The 17,312-nt window shown below is 36.7% G+C and overlaps 2 protein-coding genes across 2 annotated transcripts; one reads left to right on the top strand and one right to left on the bottom strand.

The window, feature by feature from the left end:
- Positions 1 to 5,733: 5,733 nt before the first annotated feature.
- On the top strand, positions 5,734 to 9,122 carry LOC122639054 (putative receptor-like protein kinase At3g47110). The gene is made up of 3 exons (XM_043831894.1): positions 5,734 to 6,979; positions 7,643 to 8,434; positions 8,917 to 9,122. Exons 1-3 carry the CDS (start codon positions 5,734 to 5,736, stop codon positions 9,120 to 9,122), a joined length of 2,244 nt encoding a protein of 747 aa, XP_043687829.1.
- A 934-nt stretch (positions 9,123 to 10,056) lies between these two features.
- On the bottom strand, positions 10,057 to 10,698 carry LOC122639053. The gene has a single exon (XM_043831893.1). The coding sequence runs from the start codon at positions 10,696 to 10,698 to the stop codon at positions 10,057 to 10,059; it is 642 nt and encodes a 213-aa protein (XP_043687828.1).
- Between the last annotated feature and the right edge of the window lie 6,614 nt (positions 10,699 to 17,312).

Genomic DNA, 17,312 nt, shown 5'->3' with positions numbered 1-17,312 from the left:
CTAGGTGTGCTGGACTCCCTGGAGAGGAGCTAAATCCGAGGTGTAGAGGGCAAGGCATGATGAAGCTGGAGGGGAGAAGGGGAGCCCAAGTATTAAAAATATTTCTATAACTAACCTCAAAATATTGATTGAATAATATGAATTAAAAATGTGGGCAAAAAAGTCATACTAAATCAATCTATTTCACTCTTCATAGAGCTAGAGAAGATTATCCTTTGTAAAATAACCTTCCTCTAATTGTTTCTATAAGATGCTAAAATTTGCATCTAAAGCTAGATCAGTTGTCTGCCCTCCACATATGTCTGTGGATCAAGGGCATGCACTAGAACCATCTGTATCTCTTTCTTCCCTACATAGGGTGTTAGCATACTGATGCAGGCAAGCTTTGTATCTTCTATTAGTAGAAGTTCCTATCGGCCATCTCAGCAATACCCTACATTAATTGGAATGTTTTCTATTATGGAAAGTACAGGTTCGGCTACGGAGATACACTTTCCTAATTGGAACAAGATTTTAAATATGGAAACCTTGGTTCATATAGTTTCTTATTTTAAGTGGTTCTTATTATGGAAGCATAGAATCTTCTATAGAATTATTTCCTATTGGATAATGATCTATACTAGGGAAGATTTAAATTGGGAAAATCCAACAGTGTGTCAAACTTGCCGATTGAGAAATCTCTATTTAAAAGAGGATTGACATTCCATATTCATCATTGAAAATCTATATTTTATTCCATTCCTATCATTAGAAGGTTTAATTTATGGAAGGTTTGTAATTGGAAGGCATGAAAGATGATCAAAAGCCAATATTGAAGAATATATATTCAATATTCTGTTTTCAACAAGTGTGTTTGACTAACATATGGACAGCACATTCTCAATCTTGTCTTATTTTTGGAATATTACCATCTCATTGAGATAATTTGGAGGTGAGACAAGAGAGTGAGAGCACGATTGAGGTTGATGGCCATTAAGCTCTCGGACTCTTCAATAGTCTCCTTTCCTCTTTCGTTTGTTATTTATTTTTTGTATTATTTGGTGCCAAGGAACCCAATATGTGAAGGGGTTACCTTGGGTTAACTAGTTTACCTTGGATTAGTTAAGTTCATTTTATTGTGTTTAATCTCAACCATAGGATTAGATGAGGCATGAGATTTAAGATTTTATTTTTATTATTTAAATGTAGCTTGTTGGGATAATGGGAGGTAGTTTTTGAATATTAAAGTTATTCAATAATTAGGTCTTGTCTAAGAATCTTGAAGAGTTCATTGTTGTCTAGAAGAACGTACAACATTTTGCCTTAAAGAACAATACTTGCATTTATTTTATTCTTCTCTTCTTCTTGTCTTCCATCGTTTCTTGGCACTTTCTTTGAAGTTCACGCTTCGTGGTTGCATCACATACCATAATACTGCTAGCATATTTATCCTTCTCCCCTCTTATTATTTACCAAAAAATAAACATATCTCCTTTTATTATTCTTTCTATTTCTAAATTATCTATCAAAGTTTACGTAAAGAACCAAATATCCCACCTCACATGCATCATCTTCCCCTTGTCAAGTGGGTTTAATTTATTAGTCTTCAGTGCCGCATTCGACATCTCATGACTTTGAGAGTTGATATTTTTGAGGATGTGACGAAACTGTGTTGTCCAAAGGCAGAAGCTATCCAATGAGAAAAGCCATAACAAAATTACACAACTACAAAACGTATCCCTCCCCTCCTCCGATCCTAATAATAAGTTAATGTCGTTTATGGACTGCTTTTTTTATTGAAGGGTCAGTAAAGATATATTAAGAAAAAAAATGAAAAGTATAAGAGTTTAACATCCAGACATACTCAAACGAACATAAAGGAACAAAGAGTAAGAGAGCAGCCCCACCTTTGGCAAAGCCATCAGTGGGATCAGCTCACCTTACAAAAGATACATAAAATCACTATTAAAATCGGTAATGGTCCCTGACTAAAATAACATCCACCAAGGCATTTTTCATAATGGTAGGAAAATCGAAAACCTAAAGGGAGTATTCACCCTTCCTTTCCATAGTTTATGGTCTCTGCAATTGCCACAAACTTTTCTTATCGTTTTCAATTCAAATTGTTATTTATTTGATAAATCTAATTTTTTTTTTTATAATAAAAGAAAATACCTTAAATTAGAAAAGGGCAGAATTTACAGTGTCACCATTCAAAACTTTTTTTTTAGCTAAAGATCAGATTTGTATTAAAGAAAAAGAGAGAGAATGTACCAAAGAACCTCAACCTGGATAGGCCCAGAAGAGGAACAAGAAAAGAATAAGATCCAATGCTCCACCTTCGACATTGCCTTCAGCAGAGACCCTGGTCCCCATAACCCATTCAACAAAAGCGAAATCTAGCCTTCCCGGCAGCGTCCCAAGAGAGGTCCTCTTGCATCATCCTAAGGAAGGGTAAATCAATAGAGGATGATCCTCGATTTGCTGCATCTTTAGCCAAAAATTCCACAATTAGATTTGCTTCTCTAAAACAACGTGAAATCTTCCATGAAATGACTAACAAGTACGGAAGTAAAAACACCCAATCCTGGCGAACAAACCATGGACACATCTGCCGTTGGATTGAAAGCACCTGCAGAGTCACACTCAACCCAAAGTTTTTGGATCCTTAACTCCATCGCCCGCACAACACCATTTGCGAAAGCACAGAACTCCGCTTCAAAGTTTGTTGCTATTCCTAGGAAATTTGAGAAGGAAGAAACCACCGTTCCATCATGTCTCCGAAACACACCACCTGCACCAGGTAGTCCTAGGTTTCCAAAGGAACACCCATCAATATTTAGCTTTATCCAATCCGACTCTGATTTGCACCAAAACACCTCCAGAATCCTAGGGGATTTAGGGAGAGGTATACAAATTCCAATCCTTTTTGCAGCAACCAGATCTGCTGATGTCTTAACAATACCCTGAAAACGACATCCCAACTCACGCATCGACCCCAAGATCTGGCCAAAACCATTCAAAACATTTAAAACAAAATGTTGCCTATTTGTTATGGCCAAGTGAATCAAAATATTAGTGAGCGTCAGCAATAAAGGGTCCTGATGAAATGTTAGAGATATTCCATCTGTAGAGTTCAAAATCTTCAAGAGATGAGGAAGTAGGTGCCAAGGCCAAGGAATCTTTGGAACTGGAAAGAGTTCAAGCAGCCCTTCATAGAAGCTCCAAATCTTCTTGATTTTTGTATTAAGATCCTCAACATGGTCAAGAGCCTTTGACAAACTTGTCATAATTGGTTCCAAAAAATGACCTGTGTCTAAAAAACCTGTAGCGACCAAAACAATTTGTCCTTCTAACAGAATGCAGGAAGTCCACCCCGCTTTGTCTAGGACTAGATTAGAAGTTCCTGCGTAAATCAAGATATGACAATTTAATTTAGGTAATGACAGAAACACATCAGAAATAGAAGTATCAAGAGAAACTTGAATAGATACATCACTAGGAATAATTGGGGATGGGGGATGGATATTGATATCACCCAACCATCGAAAAACATTTTTGAGGATGGAAGTCGGATTGGGTTTAACAACCCCATGAGTTATCTTGTTCCAGTGTTATCAAATAAAATAACAAGTTATAATAAAAACAGAAAATCACTTTACGTATTCCGATGTTGCCAAATAAAATAACAAGTTATAATAAAAACATAAAAAACCACTTTAGGAGTGGTTTATCAGAACTATTCCTACAAAGGATAGAGATGCAAAGTTGCTATAAAGAAGGATAGGAGAGGTATTCCATTATCAGTCCCAGAGGACCTGCAGCGCATATGCGCTTAATTAATCCAGTCACACGATAAGAAAATATGCTACATGGATTCAATACAAGATCCACAAAAAACACAATTTGGATAGATCTGGCTCCATTTTGACAAAAGGCTTTAATTAGAATTCCTGCATGCAAGACATGCCAAAAAAATATTTTAAATTTTAGATGCAATGTAAGTTTCCAAAAGAAGTGCCACCAAACTGAGTACAAAGATTTTATTTGGATGTCTTGAAGATAAAGATTTAGCAGCTAATTTGGTAAAAACTCTACCCTCTTTAGTTAAAAAAACAAATCCATCTGTCATCATCACTAAAAGAATTAACATTAGTAAATTAAGTAGGCATAAACAGTTGGTAACCTATTATAAAGCAATTCTACGTTCCATAGATTACCAACTAGATAATTACAAACAAGATCCTTAGAGATAATCTAAGAAGACATAGGAAAAATAGAAGAAAGAGTAAATCCTGGACAGAAAGGGATCCATGGATCCATCCAGAAAAAGATGTCCTACCGTTACCAATATGCCGATGTTCCATACTCTTTAGAGTTGGTAGGGCATGTGCTATGTTGTTCCATGGCCAATATCCTCTCTTAGACATAACCTTTGGGTAAAAAATAGATAAATTTGGGAAGTATCTAGCTTTCAGAACCTTCACTCAAAGATCAGCGTTGTTCGAGATAAGCCTCCACCCAAGTTTAAGAATTAAGGCTTTATTGTGAACCTCTGCCTTTATGATTCCTAAACCACTATGATTAATGGGGGACCAAATTTTAACCCAAGCCACTAAACAAGCTTTCTTAGTGGATCCGGTGTTACCATTCCAAAATTGAGACACATAGTCAATAATCTTGCAAACTTTTAGAGGAAATAGGAAGTAGAACATTAAATACGCCAGAATAGAAACTTGCTTTCTAGGAAGTTAACCTGTTTTTCATTCTTTTAATCACTGGACTCGAATCTTTACATTTTGACCGAGAATGAAGAAGATTTGTGCCAAGGTATATAGAGTTCTTTGCCTCGGAAATACCAATTATAGAGCACAACTTTCTCTGGTTAGAAGCAGAAACATTCTTACTAAAGTAGATCCCACTCATATGAAAATTTATCTCGTGTTCAGAAAGATCCGAAAAGAGGTCAAGCATTGCTTTAATTGTTAGGATAACATCAACTGTGGCCCTGCTGCAAACAACAAATGTGAAATTTCTAGGGCTGTCAGAGCCACCTTAATGCCTCTAAACAATCCTAAATCTCCATACACCAAGAATAAACGAGATAAGACTTCCATTGCCGAAATAAACAAATAGTGACTTAGAGGACACCCTTGTCAAATATCCTCTAAAGCCTTAAAACAACCAAAAGGGCTTCCATCCAATTTAATAGAAACGGAGGGGCATGGAATGAGATTTAAGATAAGAAACTTAAACACATCACATAGCCTCCACTCAAGAAACTTAAACACATCACAAATTAGCCTCCACTCTAGCCTATCATAGGCTTTGACCATATCAAGTTTAATAGCTACAAATTTTCCTTTTTCTTTCTTATGATTATAATAGTGAAATATTTCACGTGCAATAATAACAATTTTAGAAATTTGACACCTATGTATGAAAGCAGTCTGAAAGGGATAAATCCAATTCAATATTATAGATGCCATGAAGCATGCATAATCATTCACTAGAAAAGAAAAAAGAAAAAAGAAAAAAAGAAGCGTGCTTAGCTTAAGTAATACTCTCATTAAAAAAAAAATGGAGCAAGTAATAAGACAAAAGACTTGTCTTCTACACCTTAGCGTTTGGGTGAATATTGCTGTTGTTTGCTTAGCACTATACTTTAAATAAGACACTTACTTTTCACCCCAATGCATCATTAACACAGTATTATAGCAGGTTTCTGCATTTGTGTTCCAAAATTTTATTCTGATGGCACTTCAGTTTATTCTAATACTTTTAAATATTCTTCTCTTTGGGAGCTCATTGAGGTTAGTAGAATCATTTACCGATGGTAGAAAGATCGTAGTAGGGAACAATGAGACCGATCGACTTGCTTTGCTGGAGTTCAAGAAGCAAATAATTGATGATCCGTATGGAACACTAAGTTCTTGGAACGATTCCATCCATTTCTGCAACTGGGTAGGGATCACATGTTCCAATCTTCAACAACAACGGGTTATCAGCTTGGATTTACAAGGGAAGGGCTTGGGAGGTAACATATCTCCTTCCATTGGGAATCTCACTTTTCTGCGATATCTCAACATGGGAGAGAATAGCTTCCATGGCACAATCCCCCAAGAGATGGGTAATTTGATTAGCCTACAAATCATTAGTTTTGAAAACAACACTCTTAAAGGAGAATTTCCTACCAGCTTGGCCAACTGCACTAGTCTAAGAGAAATCTACTTCAACAATAATAATCTTGTCGGGAAGATTTCAAGTGAACCATTTACATCTTTGACAAAGTTGGAGGTAATAACTATTAATGGTAATGGTTTAACAGGAGAAATACCGGCTTTTTTGGGAAACATTTCCTCCATTCAAGAAATCTCTTTGGAAGGAAATGAACTCCAGGGAACCATTCCAGAATCCCTTGGTCAGCTTTCAAACTTATATCTTCTAGCAATTGGTAGAAACAACCTATCTGGTATGGTCCCTCTCTCACTATACAATCTTTCATCTCTTCAAATATTTAATCTCCGACAAAACCAACTGCATGGGAGTCTCCCACGAGACATAGGTCTCAATCTTCCAAATCTCCAAGTACTAATACTTGGACAAAACCTTTTCTTAGGGAGCATTCCGAATTCCATCTCCAATATTTCAACACTCGAAGTTTTTGATCTCGATCAAAACAGTTTTGTTGGACCCGTCTCTAACAACCTAGGAAATCTTCAAAACCTTCAAGCATTCACTATTGATGACAATCAATGTGGAACTGGGGCAGCTAATGATTTGGATTTTGTAAATTCTTTGCTCAATTGTACAAATCTAAATTCTTTGTCCATACAACTTAATGGTTTTAAGGCTTCCCTTCCCAATTTCAAAGCCAATCTCTCAACACAGCTCTCAATATTTCTTTTTGGAAGGAATCAAATATATGGAACCATTCCAGCTGGGATTGAGAATCTCGTCAACTTAACTGGATTGGGCATGGAGGATAACTTTCTCGAAGGTAATATTCCATTTGGTATAGGAAAACTTCCAAAGCTTCAAAGAGTATTCTTGCTTCTAAATAGACTTTCTGGTCAAATACCTTCTTCTATAGGAAACCTCAGTCTTTTGTATGAACTCCATTTAGATTACAACAATTTGACTGGTAGCATTCCTTCCAGCATTGGAAATTGTCAACAATTACAATTCTTAACCTTTTCTAATAATAGCCTTAGTGGTCAGATACCTAAACAACTCTTTCTTCTATCCTCCTTATCATTATATCTTGATTTATCTTATAATTCTCTGGTCGGTTCCCTACCAATAGAAATTGGTAACTTGAAGAGTCTTTCTAATATAGATATCTCCGAAAATAGATTGTCTGGAGAAATCCCCTCCTCCATTGGAGATTGCAATAGTTTGGAAAATCTTTATATGAGGGGTAATTCCTTTCAAGGGGCAATTCCTCAATCATTGACTCTTTTGAAGGGACTTCAAGATTTAGATCTCTCACACAACAACTTATCAGGACAAATCCCGATAGATCTACAGAATCTTTTAATATTGCGGAGTTTGAATTTATCCTTCAATAATCTTGAGGGGGATGTACCAACAAAAGGAATCTTTGAAAATGCAAGTGCAATTTTGGTGAATGGAAATAATATGCTTTGTGGGTGAATAGCAGATTTACATTTGCCTACATGCACAACCCCTAGATCTACGAAACAAGAAAAGTCCAATTCTTTTAGAATAGTTTTGGCAATAATCGGTGCGCTTCTTGGTTTTCTTTTGATATCTTCCTTTCTTACACTCTATTGGATAAGAAGATCAAAAAGTAAACCTCCATCCACACCATTGACTGGTGAACGGTTCTTAAAGCTTTCTTACAAAGAGCTCTTCAAAGCTACCGAAGGATTTTCGTCAGCTAATTTCATAGGTTCCGGTAGTTTTGGCTCTGTATACAAAGGGATTATCGACCAAGATGAAACCATTGTTGCAGTCAAGGTGCTGAACCTTCAAAATCCCAGAGTTTACAAGAGTTTTATTGCTGAATGCAAAGCATTAAGAAACATTGGGCATCGAAATCTTGTCAAGATTTTAACTTCCTGTTCAAGTCTTGATCCAAAAGGCAAAGATTTCAAAGCCCTTGTTTATGAGTTCATGCCCAATGGGAGTCTAGATGATTGGTTGCATCTACCGGTTGAGGCACATAATTATTCAAGGAATTTAAGCCTTCTTCAAAGATTAAACATCGCAATTGATGTGGCTTCTGCATTGGATTACCTTCATAACAACTGTTATGTTGCAATTATTCATTGTGACTTGAAGCCAAGCAATATTCTACTTGATAGTGATATGATTGCACATGTCAGTGACTTTGGTTTGGCGAGGCTACTTTTAGAAGCTGATGACAATTCATCCCAAGATCAAACTAGTACCATTGAGATAAAAGGATCTATTGGCTATGCTGCTCCAGGTACCAAATAAACTTTACAGTTCTATTTTGAGTGATCGATATAATAAATTTGATTTTGTAGATCTAAGTGCCCTTTACTAAGTTGTTTCTATATATTCTTATCAGAACCCACTATAGGATGTTAAAAATGACCCAAATGATGATTTAGAAAAAGGGCCCAACTCAAAAGATCCTCTTTATTAGATTAATATTTCAATCCAACTATTATTGAATATTCATGTTACATTCTTATTCTTAATAGTTGATTGAGTACGATTGCATTGGACCTTGATATTTAATTCGATCGAATTTAGATTGGATTTTTTTTAACATAATCAAAAGAATCAATTCCCAAATCGAATAAATTATCATGTAACTGGATACTTTTGAATAATCTGTTCACAATTTTGATATTTATGACCATAATTTCGTGTATTATCTGAAAACAATTGCAAATATATTTTTGTTATATTAATAGTGAGTGGTTTCTAATTAAATTTCAGAATATGGCATGGGTGGAAGGGTACCTGTACAAGGGGACGTGTTTAGCTATGGGATCCTTTTATTGGAGATGTTCACGGGAAAAAGGCCAATAGATCATATGTTTACTGATGACTTAAATCTCCATAACTTTGCAAAGGCAACTTTACCTGTACACGTGATGCAAATTTTAGATCCAAAAAATCCTACACATGGAAGAACAAAGTGAAGAAATTGAAGAGGACGTTATCAACGAAACTGAAGGTCCTATTCATGGGATACATAAATTGCAAGATTGCATAATGTCAATAATTGGAATTGCACTCCATTGCTCCATGGAATTGCCAGGATTACGTATGGACATGAACGATGTTGTGAAGGCACTACAGTTAATGAGGAAAAAATTTCTTAAAGAAAGAATCAATCAATAGAAAGCAACTACACATGATTAGATGTTGATTCTGAATTTATTATCTATGAAGTTATTGTGTTGTCTTATCCACTTAATGCTTATGAATTGATGGGCAAAAAAGAAAATTTAGATCATGCAATGGAGGTAAGTTGATCTTGAGTTATTCCCATTTTATAGTTTAGTTGGCAACTGCAAAGTTTAAGACTCAATTTCAACCTTATTTGAGTCCAATCTAAATCAAGGTTGTATCAATTCCTGGACAAGTAGTGGTATTTTTTAGAAGGGGAGGGGGTGGTTATGTTTAAAAAGAAAAAAAATAATAGAAAAGGAGGCATGACCCTAAAATTAGGTTGGATTCAAATAATCTAAAGGAAAAACACTTTCCAATTTAAATCTTATAAGGATAAATTCCATTCTATTGCTGCTTGATCATTGTAAGTGGTCTGCTTCGAGTGAAGGTGAGATCTTATCGATCTCTTATATGAAGCTCCATATTCCTCCTTAAGATTAAGATATTTTGATAGGAATCTCTTACAAATATTAGGGCAAATTTCACAGACACCCCCTATAACTATTCAAAATGGCAAGTACACCTTAAATTTTGTCAAAATGGCACAAATTACCCTTATTTTATATTTTTATTTCAATTTAGTCCACTCCGTTAGGTCTGTACAGTTAAGTGGCTGTTAACTCTTTTCTAATGACAAAATTACCCTTACCATAGGGTGAACTTCCTATTATACCCTTAAGGTTAAATCCCCAATATCCCAAATACAAACCAGAGAGGAACGTAGAAAGAGGGTTTGGGCGATTGGAAGATACCCAGTTGATTATCAGTGAGATGAAGCAGAGGCATTTGCAACTGAACTCTCTCAGGGTGTATAGCAGGAAGGATCTTTCCCTTGAACTCAGCCTTCAACTGCTGAAACTGAGTTTCTCCAATCTGCTTCTCAATCCTCTTCGGCAAAAGCACGAAATGATTCCGTTTTGTATAAGGAATTGTCTCCAAACTCCCAAAGTAAACAGTAATCAACACAGCCGAACTGACAAGAACAACAACGAGCACGATCCGTGGTTTCTGGAAACATCGGTTAGGGCCTCTGGGTCTGAAATGCTGAACTCGATACCGATCTACGTAGTAGAATCTCTTCCCACCACCAAGAAAGGGAAGGTGATGACTCTGTTTCCCTCCAATTTGAAGATTTGTTCTCCAAGAAATCAAGGATGAACCAGAAAGGCCAAAAGTCCTAGCGTTCCCAGTTCTAAAAATCGAAGAATGAGGCTGGCGCTTGAATCCCTGGCTTGCCTCTCCAATCGGAGCTCGGGTTACGATCCTCGAAGCGAAGCCCCGGAAGGCATCAACAACAAGCTTAGCTTTCCTGTAAGAACCCATGATCTTAAAACAGTATGCCTCAACTGTAACCAACCTCCATCAATTCATACTATTTCTATTCAGAAGATAGAAGAAGAGCCGAGACCAAAAAAAATCGAAAAAGAAAGAATTTGGTGGTGGGGGAGGGAGGGGGGAACCAGAAGGGAGGAGAAGATGAACCAAATAGGACCCATCTTCACCTACAACCAGTGGAGCAAGCTTAAAAGAAAAGGAGGCCATCATCTGCTCCGGCTACGGCGACTTAGCTGTTGCAGTGAGGAGAGGAGCGAAAATAGTTGGTAATGGCTTTCTATACGACGACGCCCACAGCTTGCCTAAGCCATTGCAGTGCTTCAGCAGAGACTCTTCTTCCATCACCAGCTTTCAGAGCACTAAAATCAGTGGGGGCAGTAACGGGAAGAAAGGTGGTGGTGGTGGTGAGATAACCTGTACAAGTAAAATCAGTGGCGGTCGGAGAGACAATGGTGGTGATGAGGAAGTTCGATTTGGGAAGATGTTAGAATCTTAGTAATTTTTATTTAAAGGGTTTTTTACAATTATCACCCCAAAATCTTTCATATTTATTATTGCCCTCCAAAAACTTTGAAACAACTGTTACCCTCCCATGTTGCATACTAATAACTAATTGACCCCCACCGTTACAAGCTCGTAAAGGAGGGGGTTAGTCATGAGAGTGTGCTGTTGTCACGGATTTTTTAGGACCAAAATGCCCTTTTTGGGGTGGTAATTGTAAAAAACTCCCACCCCATCACCATCTCTTCTCTTTCTTCTTATCCTTCTTCTTCTCCTTCTTCTTCGAGTTGCAGAGTTTGAAACCACTTTCAAGAGCTCCTTAGAAAAGAGAGAGACAACCATGACATTCAGTGATCCGAGGAAATTAGACCCAACTGGTGAACGGTGACTTGGGCTCGAATTATAACCATGAACAAACCTGTCGAACTAACATTAACAAATCTAGCCGAATCCCTGAGATTTAATTCCAAAAACAGGGTTAATTCTTCATAGATGAAATTGCAAAGCACCCAAACTGTTAACGAAGCAAAGTGGGAGATGAAGAAGAAAGCATTTCAAGATCTGGGTAGTTTTGAGACGAAAACGGAACGCTTTTCTTTTCTTTTTTTCTTCTTCTCCCCGAACACGGAACTCCCATTCTTAGGATGATGGATTCTGATAGGCAAATTGTACTTTGGATTCCAACAAGGACACATATTTATCAAGCATTGAGATAACAACTTCAAATTCCATGACTTGCTTCTCTATCAAATCGATCTGCTGCACATACTCATTAAAGCTTCCATTTTTGGCCTTCAACTGCTCTACGAAAACCCTTAAAAACAGAAGCGACATCTCCATAACCCTTGTATTCCTCAGCCACCCTAAGATTCATCTTCTCTAAAAGTTCAAGCAGGTTACTGGTACCCAGTAAGTCGCCTTTGATCATAGTGGATACGCTTGTGAAGAGATCGTTCAGTGCCTCCGAGAGTACGCCTCCCTCCAATTCCACCTTTCCAGAACCAGCCATTATTGCTCTTAAATCAAGAGACAAGAAAACAATCCAATGGTCCTTTCTTCTGCTCCTCAAGGTTGAGTTTTTGCCTTGAAACTGCCGGAGTTTGCCGGAGATCTGACAACAGATTGGTGCAACAGTCGGAATCTTGATACTCTTCGAGACCGGGGAATGTGATATGGATTACAGAAGAGAGAGAAACCGTAGAGAATTAGGAATATTATCTACCATCACTACTTTGCATAGCTTGGTAATAATTTTTTCGAAGAATATTTTGATATAGATCGAAATTGAAATTTCATCCGACGTGATTCCAATTTTAGGGTTCAAAATAGTCAAATGTAATCTTTGTGGGGTGGGAGTTTTTTACAATTACCATCCCAAAAAGGGCATTTTAGTCCTAAAAAATTTATGACAACGGCACACTCTCACGATTAACCCCCTCCGTTACGGGTCTGTAACGGTAGGGATCAGTTAGTTATTAGTATGCAACAAGGGAGGGTAACAGTTGTTTCAAAGTTTTTTTGGGGGGGTAATAGTAAATATGAAAGATTTTGGAATGGTAATTGTAAAAAACCCTTATTTAATTACTAAGAGGGTAAAATCAACATTTTAATTTTGGGGGTAACCTTGCTTAACGTCAGGGGAAGGTTGATATTTTGATAAAATTTAAGGTGTACTTGCCATTTCGAATAGTTATAGAAGATGTCCGTGAAATTTGCCCTAAATATTATTATCCTTTATCTTGGCAGCCTTTCAAGTATTTAATAATAATGGCTAACTATGGTCCTAACATTTTTTACTCTTGTGATTAATGCCTATGGCATGTTGATTGAATATTTGAATGTGAATGTGTTAAAATTGTGTACTCTTACTCTTTCCTTGATTTCAAAACTGAGATTATTACTCTTTGTTACTCATACATCATCAATTCTCTGGAGTTGAAAAATACACTACCCTTGTAAGAAACCCTCAAATCAACTCAACTAAGCCTTATCCTAACCAAATGGGAGTACCTTGTAGGAAACCCTCCCCGTGTATATTACAAGCGTTTATTTACCATCCAATTTTGTCCAAAGGAAGAGAAGTAAACAAGATAATGGTTGGTGGTCATTAAGAGTGTCTTGTTGGTTGTTGTAGGGTTGAGGATTTCTCTGATGAGGCAATTCTTGTTGTAATTTTGGTGATTTTAATATATTTATATTTTTCTTGCCTATCTATTTAATAACGATAGGGAAATTTCTCAGATTATCGATATTGTTTTGGAAGAATGTGATTGCAGGTGGAGGGTCTTTTGTTGTGTGAATGGTTTGACAACATTGAAGAAACGTTTGGAGTTTTGTCCTTCAAGAGTGAATTTTGTGGTTTTGTCTGTTTTTTGATCCTTTTTGTTTGATGGATAAAAGTGCAAAAGATGAAAAAGGGTGAAAAACTTATTTGTTTCGCACAAACTACCATTAATGCAATTATTTGTGTCTAGTGAGGTGGCATCCTTCTTTTTCCCACCCCATTCATTTTCAAAGTCCTACCAATTTGACAGGACTTTGGCATTATTCGGGAAAAAATTACTTTTGAGTATCTCTCTCCTCTTATTCCGTTTCTTTCCCATAGAATCCCAACTCGTATCCATTTCCTCTCTCTCCTAGTATATCTCATACCACTACAAAATATATATTCCATTATTTACTTTTCTTGTCTAACCAACCAACAATATGTGAGACCCACACTCACAAGCCCCCCCCCCCTCCTCTTTTTATCGGTCAAACAAAGAGGGCCTTTAGGTTCTATTTGATTGCAAGGGAAATAAAGGAAAGGAAAGTCCAAAAAATAAAATCAATACTAAAGGGAAATTTTTTGTTAACATTGTAACACAGAATGATGTAACAATCTTTGGTATGATTTGTATTTATATTTATTATCTATTTTTGAAAAATCATTTGTGACAATATAAATCATTTGTGACAATATATTATGGTCTACAAATTATAATCGTTTGGTTACCATTTGTATAATATATTATATAATAAAAAAACAGATTTGGAAATTCTTTTTTATATAATATATTCTTTAAATCTATAACGTCTACTATTTTATATCATGGGATTCCTTCATTCTGACATTTATTCAAACACTCTCTGGGCACTAAGGATCTTCCCACATTAGCCATATATTCTTTCCATTTTGGTGTAGGGTGAAAATTCAGCCATCTTGTGCTCATGACATCTTCTTCCTCCTCGTCTACTCCTGCGACTGCCTCTGCTTCGCAGTATCAACTCCCTCCTCTTTGCTGTGTTCTTTGAGACACCTCAGAAGCATCCGATCCCTGAACAAATTGGTGCCGAGAATGATATCAGTAGTAAAAGGTGCGGTGGTGGTCGCTCTTGATGACAAGCTCAACAAATTGGTGCCGCCCAAGGGGGTTGCGAGTGGTGCCGATTCAGGCGGAAGGAAAGAGCCCTAGCGAACTATTGCACCAATCTGAAAGTACTGGAATCGCCGTATGGAGAAGCGTTGGAGGAGATTAGGGAGACGAGGCGTTGAGCAGCGGTCATATCAGATCGAGACACAAGCTCCGCGCAACGGATCAGCAATTGCCGTATGTTCTGGGTCGCCGGCCGAGAGGTGAAGTTGCCACCTTAGTTAGTAAGTTCGGGAACGGCAATTGAACGGGAACGGATACGTACGGTAATTAAACGGACTAGACGGTAATAATACTTTTCAAAAATCCGGCTTCATAAAACGCATACGGTAATAATACGGTACGTGTTTAATATGGATATAATACGGCATAGACGGCAATAATACTTTTAAAAAAACGGACATATATTCATTATATAACATGCATTCACCACATAATAAACAAAATAATATCATGATTTTATGAACTAAAATAAACACAATAATATAATATGTTATATAACATCTCTAAGATTATCATTTAACATACCAAAATTTCAATAATCTACAAGAAATGAATGTAGATTGTCTGAAAATGAGATGAGCAAGTTGATTACCTTATCATTAAATCATTCTTCCAACATTACATTTCTTTCTATCTACAATGAGATAACCATATATTTTTAACTGATGTGTTCTTGTGAAGGGGGTGAGTTCCACTAATTAACCAACACAAGACAAGAGGAGAGTTCCGGATATGGATCTCCACTGTACACATTAGCTACAAGAGACGAAAAACAAGAATAAAATAGAATAGAGATTGAGCCGTTTCGCCAATATCACACTGATTCATTTGCTTCACTACTACCATCAAAGTTCAAAGACCGAGGAGAAACAAGAGGAGAGTACAAGACTTAAGTGCCGCTTTGTTGAACGGAGATGGGGAAGATGATTGGAGATGGAGGGCAACTCTCGTTGCTTGCTACGGTTGGATGTTCAACGCAAATCGAAAGGGACGAAAGCGAAAGTGAAATCGTTTCCCTAAATTCTAATATTTTGGGTTTTTTTTTTTAAAAAAAAATTGTATAATACGTGTATTATACGAGTATAATACTCGATCGATTAGAAAACACATTTTTTTTATAAAAATACAAAAAACTACGGGGACGGGAGTATTATACGTTCAAAAATTTGGGTACGCATATAATACTAGAGGATGATGATGATGAATTTGATTCTGCGTCAGGTAGTTGGGATCGTCTAGATCTGATGCCTCCTCTTCATTTGATCTACCCATTGAACTCGATTAGCATCTCACACTCATCACCGCCCCTTCATTCTGCTATCGTATCCTTTGCAGGCGAGGAGGAAGAAGATGTCATAAGACCAACTGAGTATAGACAAAACCATAACAGAGGTGCTGGTTTTGCTGCCCAGCTCAGTCCTTCGAGGACCTGGAGCAAGATCCTTTGCTGTGGGATCTTTATCACCTCCAATTCTCTGCCGGTCCAATTCCCCAATTCCTCTAACAAAGGAAACTGGAATGGCCATCCTACCCCTGTCCAAACTCTGCCCGGATGGGGTCCACCATCCCCTATTAGAATTGGGGAACTGGACCGGGCAAAATCTGGAGGAGATTATTTTTCCCGATCTGTGTGAGATAGAGACACGAAAATGAGGAAGATGAGGCTTTCAATGTGTATTTTTATAGAATAGATCGAAATGACAATATTACCCCTAAATATGGTCTGTTATCAGCACGTGCTCATTAGAGGTTTGCAACTTTCCGTATAAACAACGACAAATAGTTTTAGCAATAAATCACAAATAGCTGTTCAGATATTTGTGATTTTTAATTTATTTTAATTTGTAATAAATAGAAATGAGGTTCATAAACTATACCAAATACTTGGAAAAATAGAAATAGGTTAGATAAATACAAATAGAAATCGTACCAAAGAGAACCGTAATTAATTTTAAAATATATTAAATTTCACTATACTTTGCAATCCCTTTGTTTAGAACAATATCGATGTTATTGCTGTCAAAATTTGCTTTGTCATTCCAATTAAGTCTCTTATAAAGGAAGAGATCTGAGGTACAGTTTCTCAAATTAAATGTTGATCCCAACTCCATTTGCTTTGCTTCCAAATTACCATTAGGCAATTCATTAAAGTGATTGAAATAAATTGGAATGATAGAATTGATTTGTCTAAAATCATTTTGAGTTCTATCGACAGACTGATAAATGAGTTCTATCGACAGACTGATAAATCATGAAAGTAACTCACCATGCAAAAGGTTCTCTTCTTTTAATTTATTTTCATCAGTGGGAATGAGACATGGGATCTCCTATTCATTGTCTTTCCCCTAAATTCAAATTCTTAAGGGCAAATTTGGATGTCAATTTTGTTCTGTAAATAACTTGAGATGTTGAGGAAGATTTTGGGTGAAAGCTATTTGTCTTGTGGAGTTTTATGCATTAAAAAATGGGAAAATATCATCCCCTCTCCTCTAAGTTTTTTTTAATATCAATTTAGTATCCAAGTTTTGAAAAATGACAATTCCCTCCCCTACTTTATAAAGATTCTAGGGAAAATTTCATAGACACCCTAAAAGTCTCCAATATCTCAGAAACTTACCATACTTGGTCAAATAGGGGGTGTCTGTGCCATTTTTAACCATACCTTAACCGTTAAAAAACGCCATT

The sequence above is a fragment of the Telopea speciosissima genome, chromosome 9 (genome assembly GCF_018873765.1).
Source record: "Telopea speciosissima isolate NSW1024214 ecotype Mountain lineage chromosome 9, Tspe_v1, whole genome shotgun sequence".
Classification (NCBI taxonomy): domain Eukaryota; kingdom Viridiplantae; phylum Streptophyta; class Magnoliopsida; order Proteales; family Proteaceae; genus Telopea; species Telopea speciosissima.
The sequence above is the reverse complement of the archived record's forward strand: the minus strand, read 5'-3'. Positions and strand labels throughout refer to the sequence as shown.